The sequence below is a fragment of the Panthera tigris genome, chromosome B4, assembly GCF_018350195.1.
Source record: "Panthera tigris isolate Pti1 chromosome B4, P.tigris_Pti1_mat1.1, whole genome shotgun sequence".
Classification (NCBI taxonomy): Eukaryota; Metazoa; Chordata; class Mammalia; order Carnivora; family Felidae; genus Panthera; species Panthera tigris.
In genome coordinates, this window is record NC_056666.1 from 87,344,028 (window position 1) to 87,361,328 (window position 17,301).

A 17,301-nucleotide genomic window follows, 5' to 3' on the forward strand; every position below is an offset into this window, starting at 1 on the left:
TATAATATAAACAGGTGATAGCGTAGTATTATAAATTTAGTAGTACTATATGAGTTTTGAATCGTAGGACTAAGACAGTATGGTCATGAAGAAAGAGTGGGAGTAGGGTGGAAGAAAGAAGAAAATGTTTTCTTACATTCTCGTGATTGAACCTGGTTTTCAAGGAGGAATTTTAAGAGTTGTCTTTGGCACTCTTTTGATAGTCTACTTATTACTTTTTTTGGTGCCTTCTTGTTCTTGCCTCTGTAATGAACATGGAAAAGAAGGAAACTGGATTTTCTGAGAATCTGTTACATGTGAGACATTCGTGCCACTTTGTCTTATAAAAGACAACCTTGTGGGGAAATGTTTTTATGTTATAGTAGAGCAAATCGAGATGCAAAGAGATTAAGTTACTTGACTAAGGTCATATGATAAATGGTGGAACTAGACTGAGGTCCCTGGCTGTTGAGAATCCAGGGCATGTTCTTCCTGCTACAGTATGCTGCCATGATAATGTGAGGTTTCCACACTAGCCCCTCCCTCCCAGGTGTTTATACTTAATCATTGCTTACTTCACTGATTCTTCGTTCTGCATTTCCAGTTCCAGCGGTGCTATTAGTCTCAGCTGGTTACAGGAGAAAAATAGTCCTATTAAGTTAATTTACCCAAAATCCAAATAGTGAGGAATCTCTCTAACTCTCATAAATCTCTTTACATTTTTAAAAAAGGATACCAGAAAAGCTCTAATTGGTGGAATTTCAAAGACTATTACAAAATGAAATGAAGACTTTTGGGGGGCAGTTTAAGGGTGGAAGGCAGATTTCACTTAGGCTTGCAGCTTTGCTGGACATGTGCCCATAGGGTGAGCTCTCCTGTGTTGTATCTGTTTCTCACAGCTTCTTCTCTGATTTTGAACATTGTGTCAAAACACCATATAGTTTCATAACATTATTCACAGCATTGAATAATGCTCTGTGTGCATTTTGAGAAGGGGTATAGTGAAAGTGGTGGGTAAAGGCAAAGGTATGTGTGGTTGGATTGGGAGGGTGGGCTAGTGGGTTTGGGAGATGCATGTTGGGTGGATTTAGCAACTATGAGGACATTAATGTTTAAAGATAAATTATGATCTGGATATTTTTAAGTTGGCCAGGCGTATTAGAATATCCTTACAGATAATAACTTTTGCTACCATAATTGCTAATATCATGGTTAGTCCTTAATCATTTCTCCAACAGTGGAAGTTTTCATTGGGTCTGTAGTTGATGGAAAATTTTAAAAAGAGACTGATTTCTTCAGAGGATCGCTGTCTGGTGCAGAGTTCTATACTAAAGTAAGGTGTCTAATTGGTTAATCTTAAGGAGGAGTAAGAAAAATTTTGTCTCAGTATGAGTTTAATATATAGGGGGCTATTAATTGCATTTTAATTCAATTAGCTGTATTCAAATCAAACTAAAACAAATCTTTATGTGCATACAATTAAGTTCATGCTTTAATGTCCATAGTTTCCAGGGCCATGTACTTGAGGACTGTATTAGCATTTACACTATTTCCTAGCATTTTTTACCAAGTATAACAACTGATACTTTAAAATGTATACATTTTTAGACCACTAGCATCTTGAAAATCAAGGGCTCTTAAGAACAAGGAAAGAGTTTAGTCAATATATAGTTTCTAAACTGCTTAATTAGAGTATAGTTAACACTAAAAACAATTTTTAGTTGACTTTTTAAAAAATTTCATTTCCTGAGAAGTGTTTACTTCTCTATGGTGGTAGGGACTGTAAATTACTACTTTTGCGCTCTCATGGATGTTAAAGATATCAAACAATGGAGGAATCTCAAATGAAATGGGATATTGAATTCTCAGATATCTCTACATATTCCAAAAATACAAAGGGTTGCTATAAAAATCAGAATCCTTAATTAGGATCAACTAGTCTGATCAGTGATACTTAGCACAGATTTCTAGCCAATTTTAGTTTTCTGAGATTTATTTTCCAAGGGAAGGTTGTTTACATTGCAGAATAAATCTTTGCTTTACATCTCCCCTTCTCTTAAGCATCCTCCTTTAATGTTTATTTTTCTTTGTTTTCACTGCTGTCATGAATGCTGACATAAGTGGGAATGCTATGCCAGGTAATGTCAGCATTGATTCAAATATACAGATCATTATCTCCACATTTCCTTTTCCTTTCAAGATAAAACTCTGCAAATGAGAGATAGCAACATCCAGTTCTTAATTTACGAGGCCAAATGCCTTAACCTGACACTTGACTACCATATATTACAAATGTTTTTATTAAGCCAGCTTACGGTATACTTGAAATGACTGAGAAGGCTTGTGTTATACAAAAATTACATAAACAGAGAATCTGTTTTTTAATATTTGAAACAAGGAAACCAACGAGGTTGTGATATTAAAATTGTGTTTAACCCATATTCAAAACCATAGTGGTTACATCTATCTATGGCTGCTTTCAGCCACAGTCAGTATACAAATAGAATTTTTACGTAGATGATCATTGTGTATGATTTGTGTTCTTTTCTCACACAGTTTCCCTCATCTTTTTCATATCTCCATGGTCTTGTTACTAAAACATCTTTAAGTAGCAATGAGCAATATACTTTGGAATTTTTTTCTGATGTTAAAAGGTAATTTATCTGCTGATTTTATTTAGTATTTTCTATTTTAGCAATACATATGCTTGTGATATTTTACAAATATCTAGAGAATATATCATAAATATATTCTTAATAAGGAAAGAATTATGTAAGAATCACTGGAAGAAATACAAAGATGAGTAGTGTAACTCACCTATAGTCTATATGGAAATATAAGAAATATACTTGAAAAGTGTGTTTGTGCCTGCCTTTCATTCCATTTGCCTTTTGAAGTCCTTTGCCAGAAATTTTTTCTTCTAGAGGACACACTTCCTGAGGTCAGGATCAATATCTTATTCTCCTTATATTGCTAGAAGTTAGCACATTACATAGGAAATAGTAAGCCCTCATTTAGCACAGGCCAATAGTGAGTGAGTCATTCCAAAAATGCGAGTAAGTCTGTCAGTGCTGCCTCTAGTGTGTTTTTCTACTTTTCAGTCTTTACCATAATTTTACATGTTATGATGATTCAAGTAGATGAATTTTGTCATACTTCATTCATATCAGCCAGATCACAGAAGAATGAAAGAGACAGACTTTAAATGGAGAATTTTCATAGTGTGGTAAATGCCAAGATGGAAGTATAGACAGGCTTATTTATTATGAGAACACAGAGAAGGCAGGCACCCAACCCAGTCTGGGAATCTTAAGCTGAGTCTCAAAGCTTAAAAAGGAGTTAGCCCAACAAATAAGGTATAGAAGTGGAAAGTAAAGCAGATTACTTAAATATATGAGGTATAAAACAGTGTGGTCTATGTGGATACACTATTCAAGTATTGCCATTGTGTGACTTTCTGAGCTGCTGGATGGAAGGAGTTTGAATCAAGGAAGTGACACGTTCATTTTAACGTTTCTATGTAAACTCGCCCAGCAGTGTGCAAGGTGTATTTCAATGTACCATCAGTAAAGTAGAGGTCTGTTGGCAGGTGGTGTCTATAATCTAGGCTAGAAGACCGAGGGGGCTGTAACTAATGCCCTGTGTGCAAGTTAACCTAGTGGGTGAGAGAGATTACATAGTTTCTCTACGGTATAATGTGTTCTTATTTATTCTTTTTTCCTTGGATTTTTTTTAAACTTTTAAAAACTTTAATTTGTATTCTGCCTTTTATTATATCATAAATAATTTTTTTTGATGGTATCTTTTGTATTTTTTTTAATTGCTTCATAATATTTTTTAGCCAGTGATTGTATCTTGTTAACCATTCCTTTATGTGAGGCCTGTTTCAGTATTTAGAATTATTTTTTTAAGGTAAATTTCTAGCAATTAAATTATTAAATCACAGGGTATGAACAGGTTCTTGGAATTTGTTACCACAGTGCTTTCTGATAAAAGTTTATGCCTTTAGCAGTAATAGGTGAGTGTATTTTTATAACATCCTTGCTGATTATTGTTTTAAAAAATGTTTTTCGGAATTGAACAGGTAAATGACTTCTTATTTTAATTGATACTTCTTTTTAATATTGAACATTTTCCTTTGAGGTTATTAAATTTCCTTTTTTCATTTTACATTTATTTCTTTGAGTTTTTGTGTTTTTCTTATATTATTTGAACTATTTTATAGCAAAGGTATTAACTTCCCATCATGTTTATATTTCCTGCAAGTCATTTACCTTTTAATTTTTAATTGAGATGTTTTTCATTTTTACATAACATAATTTTTCTGATTTGTTGCTCTCCACTTAGGAAGTCCTTCTCCTTCCACATAGTGGTAGTCATTTTTATTTTCTTTTAGTTTTTTTGTTTGATTTTTTTCTTAATAATATAGGGAGTGATGTGAGGACCTAGATTCTTTTTTCATTTGTAAAATTACTAACCAATTGTAATAGCTAGCATCATTTTTTAAATAATCCTTCCTTTTCATATAATGTGCTTTTAATATGAAACTGCCCATACTTTTATTTGTCCTTCAATTCTTGACTCATTTAAAGTATTTTCAGACTATTTGAACCATTAAATTTTTTTAAATTTTGTTAGAAATATCAGTCTTTCCCATAACTAAATTTTAAGGGATTTTGAGGGTAGCAATCATATCTACATCATATTTTATTTCTTTCACAAGAATTATAATTTGTTATTTAATGACCATTAAAATTTATCATGATGAAACTTTTATTAACCCCCATTAATGTGATTCGTAGTGGGGTATCCTAGTTTAATTCTTTCTTTCCAGGATAAAAACTACAATTATGCAGTGAAACTGCTCAGAGCAAGGAAACCCCTAGGATATGGGGACCTGCTGGACCTCTTTCAGGTGTGTGAAAGTGTATCATTTGATCTCACAGTTATAAAATTTGGAAATAAAATACATTTATCCAACAGTGTTATTCTATTAAGGGAGTCATATTTATTAAGGGACTTAGGTTAAAAAAAATAAATTTTTTTTCCTTACCCCCTAAAAAGCCTGTCTTTATATTTTGAAGGAATTTGAAATAGAGAGTTCTGATTAAAAAGAGTTGAGCCTTTTCTTCTTAATTTCCTGGAATGAGTTTAAAATATAGTTAAAGCAAGATGTCTTTATATCATTATATAGCTTTTTCCTCATGATTTCTAAAGTCTCAGTCCATAGGAAGGTTTTTATATAAAGCTGTATTTAAAATAACATGTCATTAAAATTATTGTATATAAAGAGCATCTATCTCTCAATTAGAAGAGCAGGCTAATTTTGTTTCCTAAGACTACTATCACTTTTACAAGAAGAAAAAAAAACTACCTTTTTTTTGGTGTAATTTCTGTCTTACTGCATTGTGATCTGGATATGGTAGATATGTTTTTTTCACACTGTGTTTCAAAAGACAAAACATCAATACGTTGTATTTTTTTTGTTATTGTTATTCTGATAACATTGAAACATCCTTTTTTATTATTTTATTCTCATATAAACTGGGAGAAAGAATGGGAAGGCGGCAAGAGATGGATGTTGGATTCCTTTCAGTTACATTAAAATAAAATTCATAAAAATTATTTTTAATACTATTTTAATTTATCCTAACTTGAGACACCTGGGTAACTGTGACTGCCCCCATATACAACATTTTGCTGAAACTCACTTTATGTTATTCTTTCTAAGAGGCACAGTTTTTTCACATTTTAATATTGCCCAAGTTGATATGCATCTTACAGTTGATGGCATCTTACAATCATTGTGGGCCAGGTAGTATGTAGCTGTCATTTACGGTGCAAATGTGAACTTGTTTATAGGTTCATATTACTATTAATGTCATTTGAGTTATGTGCATTGTTGATAACTCGTAAGTTTAATTGCTATTTAAATTGTCACCCTAGTTGTACAGAAATTTTCTGTTGACATCTTAATGGTAAGGTCACAAAAGCACCAGCATCAAAATGTGCAGAATGGGTGACACTGGCTTAGAAGATGATCTCAGAGACAATAGGGAAGTACTCTTTCAAGAAGTGAGGCATCCCAAACAATCTGATTATAAAATGGGCAGAAGATCTATATAGACATTTTTCCAAAGAAGACCTACAGATGACCAACAAGTATATGCAAAGACGCTCAACATCATTAATCATCAGGGAAATGTACGTCAAAACCACAGTGAGATATCACCTTACAGCTGTCAGAGTGAGTGTTATCAGAGACGAGGGAATACAATGGCCTTGATAGATGACATTGTGAGGAACAATTCTAAGTGATGAGAAAGCATTGTATCAGTTTAATTGACAGAATTAATATTGGCACTGATTTTTCTGTGTGACAATTGAATGTGTCTTGAAGTCACTTTCATCAGAGACTCTATGAAAGTACATTTTTTTTCCTTCTATGAGGACAGTTTCTTTTCCTTCATTTACCTGAAGACTTCAGGCAGACAGCATGAAAGTGCAGATCATTGGTTCCTCTGAGATACTTGTAACTGTTTGAACTTTGATTTGCTTTAAGTGCTGTTTACCTTAAAGAGTGGCAGCATAATGTTGTGGGAAGAATAGTGAACCAGGAGTTAGAAGACCTGTTTTCAAAATGTGGCTTTACCACTTACTATGCACTTGAGCCAAATCATGCTCTAAAAACTCTCTATGATTATTATGATACTCAGATGAGAAACATGTTAACATCATAAAAATGATAAATGCAACTTGTTACTGTTGAAAACTTGTATTTGCTGAATGGCATTTAATAACTAGGCATGTTCAGCAGAGTTGGGGTAGCCTCATGCTTCAGCAATTCCAGCAGGATTGAATATGGTAGGATATTTACTGCTTCAGAATAGTATTTTTTGAGCTTTATTGTCCTCTGTTAATCATTCATAGAAATGTTTTGAGACATTGTTACGGTACCTTGTGTCTTGATTTGAATCAAAACGTTTATGCCTAGGAAATCAAGGAAATAAGGCAAGGGGAGCCCTTTTGGAAACACTGTTCTTTGCCAGTCATATTTGCCATCTCTTAGCTGTCTTAAATCAGTAATTTATGCTGGCATACCGAAGGACTTTGCAGAGTATGCTGTAGGAAATTGTGGTCTTTATTTAGCATACTATAATGGGAGCTTTGGGAGAAAAAGGTGGGGATTTAAATGATGAAATTAATGTTAACACTGATTTTACGTTTTTAATGTGATCGTGGATGACTTTCTAACAATTTCTTTTGAAAAACATGTTAAAACTCAGATTTGTATGTCTTCATTACAATTCTTAACCTCAAAAAATAATTGATGGGTGTCGTACTTTTGAGAACCATATACCAAACACATAAGTTTAATGTTCTCTTTCCTTAGAATCCCATGTTGTCTTTTTAAATTCTCTGAGGGTGGCAGACCTGTCTCATTCATCTCTGTATAGCCATTAAGTGTGTATTGGCTTAATTTCATTTTGTAAATTTAATTTTTGGTTTTGTGCATTTTCTAACTTTTTAGATTTTTGTTACCACTTTAAAACTTCTGAAAGAATTGGCTTGGTAGAAGGGGTTAAATTAAGATTTGGCATTATAGCATGTGCATCCAATTAATTTAAAGTGATACTTTAGTAACAAGAGGAGTAATGTTACTGTTTTTAATGAGTTTGTTTCTTGAAGAAGTAATTAGGGCTCTATAAATTCAAAGCATGTAATAAGATTGTGTGGAGATTCTGAACATTCAGAAGGGTAATGAGGATGATGTATAAACTATTTTTAATTACTTTTTATGCTCTAGAATATTTTTATTCATATTTCTCCCTCTGCACTGTTGAAGAAATAGAGTGCTTCTCTGAGGCAGGATAGAACTTCTGAGAAGTTGTCCTTAAAGAGTTTGCAGCAGGAGATGAAGGAAAATCAAAAAACAGTGCTAGGAGAAGGCCATGGGAAAGCTGAGGCTAAGGGGTAGTTAAGATACAGAGTCTGTAATATCTGTCTGAAGTATTTTAACTCTTATTATTTGATTTTTGTTTTGGCATTTATTTTACATAAAGTGGTTTTTCTTAAGATTGTTATTACTGGTTGTAAATACATAAAAGTATTTCTACTTATGAATTAGATTTAATAATTTATTTTATATGTGTTCTAAATAAAGCTTTGAAAGAGAACAGCTCAGAGGTTGTTCAGCCGTTCCTAATGGGTTGTGGAACCAAGGAGCCGAAGATTACTCAGCTGTGTTTGGCCGCCATTCAGAGACTCATGTCCCATGAAGTCGTGTCTGAGGTAATGTGAAGATCTTAATTTAAACTGTGTACTTAAGAATCAAATCAGGAGTTTTCATTAGGGGAAAATGCAGTATACCTGATAATTTAATGTAAAACAATTTATGTGCTTGAAGGACATGGCTTAATTTTAAAAGATCACCAGATTTTCTCACTATTAAGCACTCATGAATAGTGAATAAAGATGAAGTGCATTTTGTCATGTCATGACTAAGAAGACACCATTGAGTACTATAGATCAGTATCACCGAAGAGAATATATTTATTTTTAAAAAGGAAAAATCATGACTTTGCTATATTATCTGAAGTGGTAATTTGTTGTTCATTAATTTCAGTGGTTTCTAATTACCTTATGATAGTACAACACTGAAAAACATTTCAGCGGTCTATCTGCATCCTGCTTTCGAGTGCAATGGTCTCTAACTTTGTGGTACTCCATAAGGTACTTTAATAGAAGCGATACATTCTTTTGCCTTTAATACAGCATTCTAAACGATGTCCAATTTAATTGAGTTTATAAATGTTTTGTTAATTTGAGTTGCATTTTGTTTTTTTATGACATTGTAAAGGGAATAATATATGAAACAGTAGTAGTCAGTCTCAATTAACTTGCATGACTATATTTATAAATGTCCACATGAAATATACCCATATTGTAGAAATGAGCTTTGATTTTTTTGACTAGACATCTCAGAACTGCATGCTGCTGTTTGCATATATTCAAATGGTACATTTTAAAGAAATTTATTTTTTGAGAAAAAATTAGTTTAAATCTCAGATTAGTTGAAAGATATGTTTTGACCTATAGATCCAAAAACATAGGTTTTGTTATTATGACCAAGAACTTCTCTCCAAGTGAGGTAGTAATATTTGTACATCTTTTCTTATTTAGGGACCTAAAACCTTATATTTTATTTGCTGACAGTAATTCAAATAATTATTTTACAGACTGCAGCTGGAAATATAATTAATATGCTTTGGCAGCTAATGGAAAACAGTCTTGAAGAACTTAAGCTACTTCAAACAGTTCTTGTTCTTTTAACAACCAATACAGTAGTTCATGATGAGGCACTTTCTAAGGTAGGAAACCTGTGGTCAAAGTTCATAATTGCTTTGGAGACAGTATTTGAATAAGCTCCCTGAAAGAGGAAAGCCTAGTACCGTTTGTACTGAAAGCAACTTCCCTGTAGTTCTTGTGATAATGGACATTGCATGTTAAAAATATCACTAATGCTTTATTTTCCTCAGGTTAGAGTTAAAATCAGGTTAAGGTGATTGAACAGAGTCCTTTGGGAATAGCTGACAGGCTTAGTCATGAATAGGAAAAGAGAAAAGTAGCAGAAAAATACAGAAGAATAGGAAACTGAGAGAAAAAAATGTGTTTGGGGTTATCAGTATTCTCCCGAATTGCTTTGAGTTTTCCCTGTAAGAACTCTTCCTTCTCACCTTTTAAAAATAATTCCACTTGTAGGAGTGCTTAGGTGGCTCAGTCAGTTGAGCATCTGACTTCAGCTTAGGTCATGATCTCATGGCTCATGAGCTCCAGCCCCGCATCGGGCTTGCTGCTGTCAGCACCGATCCCGTTTTGGATCCTCTGTCCGCCCCCCTCTCTGCCTCTTTCTCTCAAAAATAAACATTAAAAAATGTCTAAAATTTTAAAATTTTGTAAGGTGTGTAAAATCACTTTGGGAAACTAGCATTTTCTTTAATAGTTTAACCTTATATTTACCGTATGATCTAGCCTTTTTACTTCGTTACTTATCCAAGGTAAATGAAAACACGTCTCTACGGAGACTTGTATTTGATGTTCACAGCAGCTTTATTCACAGTGGCTAAAAAGTGCAAACATCTCAAACGTCTATCAGCAGATGAATGGATAAACACAATATTGGTATACCTATACTGTGAAATACTACTCAGGTGTAAAAAAGTACAAACTACCGATACAGAGAACAACATGGATGAATTTTACAAACATTACAAGTAAAAGAAACCAGATACAAAAAACAGTGCATACTGAATGATGACTGTGTTTGTAGAAAATGCCAGCTTACCGTAATGAAAAAGGCAACCAGGAGGTTGACTGGGGCCAAGCGCGGAGGAGTATGTGGAGGGCAAAGGAACATCAGGAGAGTTTTAGGGTGATGGAACTGTCTTGTGTCTTGATTGTGGCAGTAGTTTCATGGGGGAATATAACTAAAAGAACTCATCATATTAAATACTTTAAAGGATTAGAATTTATTGTATATAAATTATAACTTAACCTGAAGTTGATTTTTAGAAATAAAGAATGACTTCTTTTAAAAAATTATCATTTTATTCATTTATGTGTTTAGCCTATTTATATTTCTCCAAGTGGCTTAGTGATGTAACAAACTTTGAGTACTTGTTCTTCACAAAACAAGTCATTCTGGGGAAATAAAAGCATAACACATTTTTATACATACATTAAAAGAACCAAGTTGTGGGGTGCCAGGGTGGCTCAGTCGGTTAAGCGGCCAACTCTTGATTTTGGCCCAGGACATGATCTCACAGTTTCATGAGTTTGAGCCCTGTGTCAGGCTCTGTCCTGACAGCATGGAGCCTGGTTGGGATTCTTTCTCTCCCTCCCTCTCCGACCTTCCCCTGCTCTTTCTCTCTCTCTCAAAACAAATAAATTTAAAAAAACAAAGAACCAAGTTGTGAAATGTGTGTTTCACATTATCTAACCAAATCTTATGTGGCTGTATATTTACACAGTTTGAATTATTTCAGAATCCAAGGATTTTTGTGGCTTTATTGTATAAGAGAAGAGGGTGGGACTTTTAGTATCTGTGATTGGAACGGCCAAACATAAATTATTTAGTTTTGGGTTATGTCTAATAAAACAAGTAGTTATTATATTCTTCAACCTTATTTCACACTAAATGAAAATTGTTCTTTTAGGCAATTGTTCTTTGTTTTCGACTACACTTTACAAAAGATAATATTACAAATAATACAGCTGCTGCTACAGTGCGACAGGTTGTCACTGTTGTTTTTGAGAGGATGGTTGCTGAAGACGAACGGCACCGAGGTAGAGTGATAAAAGTGGTTTCCTTTTCACAGTGGGTGGTTTTGCTTGCCTGATTCCTCTTTTTATTTTCCATCTTCGCCCTGTGAACTTAGGCATCTAAACACTAGAATACTTTAAAAAACAGATTTATTTTAACAATATTATTACATTGACAGTGGCAGTTTAGATAAATCCCTTACAGTGCTATCATCCCAAGAAGAGGCTCTTTATTTTCCATGTTTATTTCTAATTATGTATAATTTCACATTTTTTTATATCAGCTGTTGCATTGTATGTATTTTTAGCCAAACATTATGTTCTATGAATTTTTCATGTCATTCTTTTATTTTTGTAATTTAAATTTTAACGGTTGCACCGTATTTTGTAGCTATTCTACAATTTAGTGAACGAGTTTCCTGCTGGACAGTTATATTGTGTTCAGTATTTTAATACTGTTTTGAGTGTCTTCTTACATATTTTTTCCATTTGATTTACTTCTTTAAGGTAAATTTTCAGGAGTGAGTTTCCTCATGTGAATTTTTGTCTGTGCCTTTTAACATGTGTTAATGAATATTTATATAATGTAAAGATTAACCTTTTCATATCTTCATCAAGTATCTTTATTGTAACTTTAAACATCTTTTTCTTTGTGATTTTAGGAATTTGTCCATTTCTTCCAGGTTGTCCAATTTGTTGGCATATAATTTTTCATAGTATTCCCTGATAATTGTTTGTATCTCTGAGGGATTGGTTGTAATAATTCCATTTTCATTCATGATTTTATCTATTTGGGTCATCTCCCTTTTCTTTTTGAGAAGCCTGGCTAGAGGTTTGTCAATTTTGTTTATTTTTTCAAAAAACCAACTCTTGGTTTCGTTGATCTGCTCAACCGTTTTTTTAGATTCTATATTGTTTATTTCTGCTCTGATCTTTATTATTTCTCTTCTTCTGCTGGGTTTAGGCTGCCTTTGCTGTTCTGCTTCTATTTCCTTTAGGCGTGCTGTTAGATTTTGTATTTGGGATTTTTCTTGTTCCTTGAGATAGGCCTGGATTGCGATGTATTTTCCTCTCAGGACTGCCTTCGCTGCATCCCAAAGTGTTTCGATTGTTGTATTTTCATTTTTGTTTGTTTCCATATATTTTTTAATTTCTTCCCTAATTGCCTGGTCGACTCACTCATTCTTTAGTAGGGTGTTCTTTAACCTCCATGCTTTTGGAGGTTTTCCAGACTTTTTCCTGTGGTTGATTTCAAGCTTCATCGCATTGTGGTCTGAAAGTATGCATGGTATGATCTCAATTCTTGTATACTTATGAAGGGCTGTTTTGTGACCCAGTATGTGATCTATCTTGGAGAATGTTCCATGTGCGCTCGAGAAGAACGTATATTCTGTTGCTTTGGGATGCAGAGTTCTAAATATATCTGTCAAGTCCATCTGATCCAATGTATCATTCAGGGCCCTTGTTTCTTTATTGACTGTGTGTCTAGATGATCTATCCATTTCTGTAAGTGGAGTGTTAAAGTCCCCTGCAATTACCACATTCTTATCAATAAGGTTGCTTATGTTTGTGAGTAATTGTTTTATATATTTGGGGGCTCCTGTACTCGACGCATAGACATTTATGATTGTTAGCTCTTCCTGATGGATAGACCCTGTGATTATTATATAATGCCCTTCTTCATCTCTTGTTACAGCCTTTAATTTAAAGTCTAGTTTGTCTGATATAAGTATGGCTACTCCAGCTTTCTTCTGGCTTCCAGTAGCGTGATAAATAGTTCTCCATCCCCTCACTCTCAATCTAAAGGTGTCCTCAGATCTAAAATGAGTCTCTTGTAGACAGCAAATAGATGGGTCTTGTTTTTTTATCCATTCTGATACCCTATGTCTTTTGGTTGGTGCATTTAGTCCATTTACATTCAGTGTTATTATAGAAAGATACAGGCTTAGAGTCATTGTGATGTCTGTATGTTTTATGCTTGTAGTGATGTCTCTGGTACTTTGTCTCACAGGATCCCCCTTAGGATCTCTTGTAGGGCTGGTTTCGTGGTGACAAATTCCTTCAGTTTTTGTTTGTTTGGGAAGACCTTTATCTCTCCTTCTATTCTAAATGACAGACTTGCTGGATAAAGGATTCTCGGCTGCATATTTTATCTGTTTAGCACACTGAAGATCTCGTGCCAATCCTTTCTGGCCTGCCAAGTTTCAAAAGAGAGATCAGTCACGAGTCTTATAGGTCTCCCTTTATATGTGAGAGCACGTTTATCCCTTGCTGCTTTCAGAATTTTCTCTTTATCCTTGTATTTTGCCAGTTTCACTATGATATGTCATGCAGAAGATTGATTCAAGTTACGTCTGAAGGGAGTTCTCTGTGCCTCTTGGATTTCAACGGCTTTTTCCTTCCCCAGTTCAGGGAAGTTCTCAGCTATAATTTCTTCAAGTACCCCTTCAGCACCTTTCCCTCTCTCTTCCTCCTCTGGGATACCAATTGTGCGTATATTATTTCTTTTTAGTGTATCACTTAGTTCTCTAATTTTCCCCTCATACTCCTGGATTTTTTTATCTCTCTTTCTCTCAGCTTCCTCTTTTTCCATAACTTTATCTTCTAGTTCACCTATTCTCTCCTCTGCCTCTTCAATCCGAGCCATCGTCGTTTCCATTTTGTTTTGCATTTCATTTAAAGCGTTTTTCAGCTCCTCGGGACTGTTCCTTAGTCCCTTGATCTCTGTAGCAAGAGATTCTCTGCTGTCCTCTATACTGTTTTCAAGCCCAGCGATTAATTTTATGACTATTATTCTAAATTCACTTTCTGTTATATTATTTAAATCCTTTTTGATCAGTTCATTAGCTGTTGTTATTTCCTGGAGATTCTTCTGAGCGGAATTCTTCCGTTTGGTCATTTTGGATAGTCCCTGGAGTGGTGAGGACCTGCAGGGCACTTCCCCTGTGCTGTGGTGTATAACTGGAGTTGGTGGGCGGGGCCGCAGTCTGACCTGGTGTCTGCCCCCAGCCCACTTCGGGGGGCCACAGTCAGACTGGTGTGTGCCTTCTCTTCCCCTCTCCTAGGGGCGGGATTCACTGTGGGGTGGCGTGGCCCGTCTGGGCTACTTGCACACTGCCAGGCTTGTGGTGCTGGGGATCTTGGTGTATTATTAGCTGGGGTGGGTAGGCAAGGTGCACGGGGGCAGGAAGGGCAGGCTTAGCTCGCTTCTCCTTAGGTGATCCACTTCAGAAGGAGCCCTGTGTCAGTGGGAGGGAGTCAGATCCGCTGCCGGAGGTCTGGCTCCGCAGAAGCACAGAGTTGGGTGTTTGCATGGAGGGAGCAAGTTCCCTGGCAGGAACTGGTTCCCTTTGGGATTTTGGGTGGGGGATGGGCGAGGGAGATGGAGCTGGCAAGCGCCTTTGTTCCCCGCCAAGCTGAGCTCTGCCGTCCGCGGGCTCAGCAACTCTCCTTCCCTTTGTCCTCCAGCCTTCCCGCTTTCTGAGCAGAGCTGTTAACTTATGACCTCCCAGACTCTAAGTCGCGCTTGCTGTCGGAACACACTCCGTCCGGCCCCTCCGCTTTTGCCAGCCAGACTCGGGAGCTCTGCTTGGCCGGCAGGCTGCCCCTCCGCCCCGGCTCCCTCCCACCAGTCTGTGGAGCACTCACCGCCTCTCTGCCCTTCTTGGCTCCGGAGACTCCGTTCTGCTAATCCTCTGGCGGTTTTCTGGGTTATTTAGGCAGGTGTAGGTGGAATCTAAGTGATCAGCAGGACGCGCGGTGAGCCCAGCGTCCTCCTACGCCGCCATCTTCCAACCTCTTCTTTGTGATTTTAAAAAACTGTCTAAAAACTTAGAAACATGTCAGTCAGCTAAAGATGCTCTGTTTCTGTTACAGTTTTTACAGTTTGATAACTTTTAGCTATAGAAATTCTGCTTTTTTCATTTATTTTCCTTATTGGATGAAAAGTAAATTTTTTCCCATGATTAGTTTAAAGGGTCATATGGTACTACCATCATGAGCAACCTGTCTGCTTTATTTACTCAAGAAACTAAAGATTAAACTGGTTTTCCCTTTTACATAGCTTCCCCTACCCCACTCTTAAAATGCAGTTTGTCATTTCATTTGAGGTTCTTTTGGTAATACTGATAAAAAAAAAGATGGCAGTCTTAGTAGGTGATGGTAATGCTGCCTACTCTAATTATTCCTTCACTTTTCCTGAAGTTCACCATTGATCAGATTTTTCACGTTTGGTTTTAGGCATTCTTGATCTGTTGTTTATCGTAGTATTTCCACTTTGGTATTTTGGTTTTTCTGCATGTTTCCCTGGGGAATTCTAGAATTTGAAATATTAAGGAGTAAATTTATGGGGTAAAATGGCAGTTCTCCAGTTTGGGTGTGTTATACATTCATAAACTGAGTGTGATTCCTGGATTGGTAGTTTTAGCTTTGTGCCTCTAAAGACCAGTATCTTATTTAATACTTTCTAACAAGGTAGAAACACTTAGAACCTCGTTTTTTTTTTCAAGTTTTCATTAAGTCAACATTTATTCAAAGCAGGCTGTCATAATTAACAGAAAATGATATCTTGTTAGTATTCAAAGAAGTGCTGAGTTGGGAAACACCTTTTTAGCTGACTCTTAGCTAGTCAATATGTATAACTGACATAGTAATTATGGCAGATCAAGTGGTTAATTCTCTTTTATATGCTGAGATGGTATAGAAATTAACCATGTGGTAAACTTTTATATGTTTGATATTTAAAGGCACATTGAAAGATCATGTGAATTTCAAATTCATAAAATAAAGGGGTTCAGGAATGGGAGACTGGGAAAATCAAATGTATGGATAAAGATGCTAAGCTTAAAAATGTCATAAGAGGGTAAAGAGTGATTTTGATGGTATTTTGTATAAAAACAGTTTTTTTTTTTCAAAGTTATGACCTTTATTCATCATATGTTTTTCATCTTTTTTTTTTTTTTTTTTTTACTTTGGTTGTTAAATTTTATTTATTTTTCCCACGTAAGGCATAGGGAACTGATTCAATAATTCCCAAGACCCCGAGACAGTTTCTCTATTTAGTTTTTTTTGTGTTTTTTACATTTTTTTCAATATATGAAATTTATTGTCAAATTGGTTTCCATAGAACACCCAGTGCTCATCCCAAAAGGTGCCCTCATCAGTACCCATCACCCACCCCACCCCACCCCTCCATCAACCCTCAGTTTGTTCTCAGTTGTTCTCAGTTTTTAAGAGTCTCTTATGCTTTGGCTCTCTCCCACTCTAACCTCTTTATTTATTTTTTTTCCTTCCCCTCCCTCATGGGTTTCTGTTAATTTTCTCAGGATCCACATGAGAGTGAAAACATAGGGTATCTGTCTTTCTCTGTATGGCTTATTTCACTTAGCATAACACTCTCCAGTTCCATCCATGTTGCTACAAAGGGCCATATTTCATTCTTTCTCATTGCCACGTAGTACTCCATTGTGTATATAAACCACAATTTCTTTATCCATTCATCAGTTGATGGACATATAGGCTCTTTCCACAATGTGGCTATTGTTGAGAGTGCTGCTGTAAACATTGGGGTACAAGTGCCCCTATGCATCAGTACTCCTGTATCCCTTGGGTAAATTCCTAGCAGTGCTATTGCAAGGTCATAGGGTAGGTCTATTTTTAATTTTTTGAGGAACCTCCACACTGTTTTCCAGAGCGACTGCACCAATTTGCATTCCCACCAACAGTGCAAGAGGGTTCCCGTTTCTCCACATCCTCTCCAGCATCTGTAGTCTCCTGATTTGTTCATTTTGGCCACTCTGGCGTGAGGTGATACCTGAGTGTGGTTTTGATTTGTATTTCCCTGATGAGGAGCGACGTTGAGCATCTTTTCATGTGCCTGTTGGCCATCTGGATGTCTTCTTTAGAGAAGTGTCTATTCATGTTTTCTGCCCATTTCTTCACTGGGTTATTTGTTTTTCGGGTGTGGAGTTTGGTGAGCTCTTGATAGATTTTGGATACTAG

The 17,301-nt window shown here is 35.7% G+C and overlaps 1 protein-coding gene across 4 annotated transcripts in view; it reads left to right on the forward strand.

Moving 5' to 3' along the window:
* Positions 1-17,301, forward strand: part of MON2 (MON2 homolog, regulator of endosome-to-Golgi trafficking) — a 123,422-nt gene that overhangs the window by 15,968 nt on the left and 90,153 nt on the right. For 2 of the 4 annotated variants that reach the window (XM_007075010.3, XM_007075011.3), the window contains exons 3-5: positions 8,144-8,271; positions 9,219-9,350; positions 11,196-11,325. In XM_007075010.3, the coding sequence (XP_007075072.1) occupies positions 8,144-8,271; positions 9,219-9,350; positions 11,196-11,325 (390 nt within the window). Of the gene's footprint in view, positions 1-1,107; positions 2,634-4,813; positions 4,895-8,143; positions 8,272-9,218; positions 9,351-11,195; positions 11,326-17,301 lie in introns of those variants that run through there. The other 2 variants (XM_042992665.1, XM_042992664.1) reach the window with 2 other exon arrangements.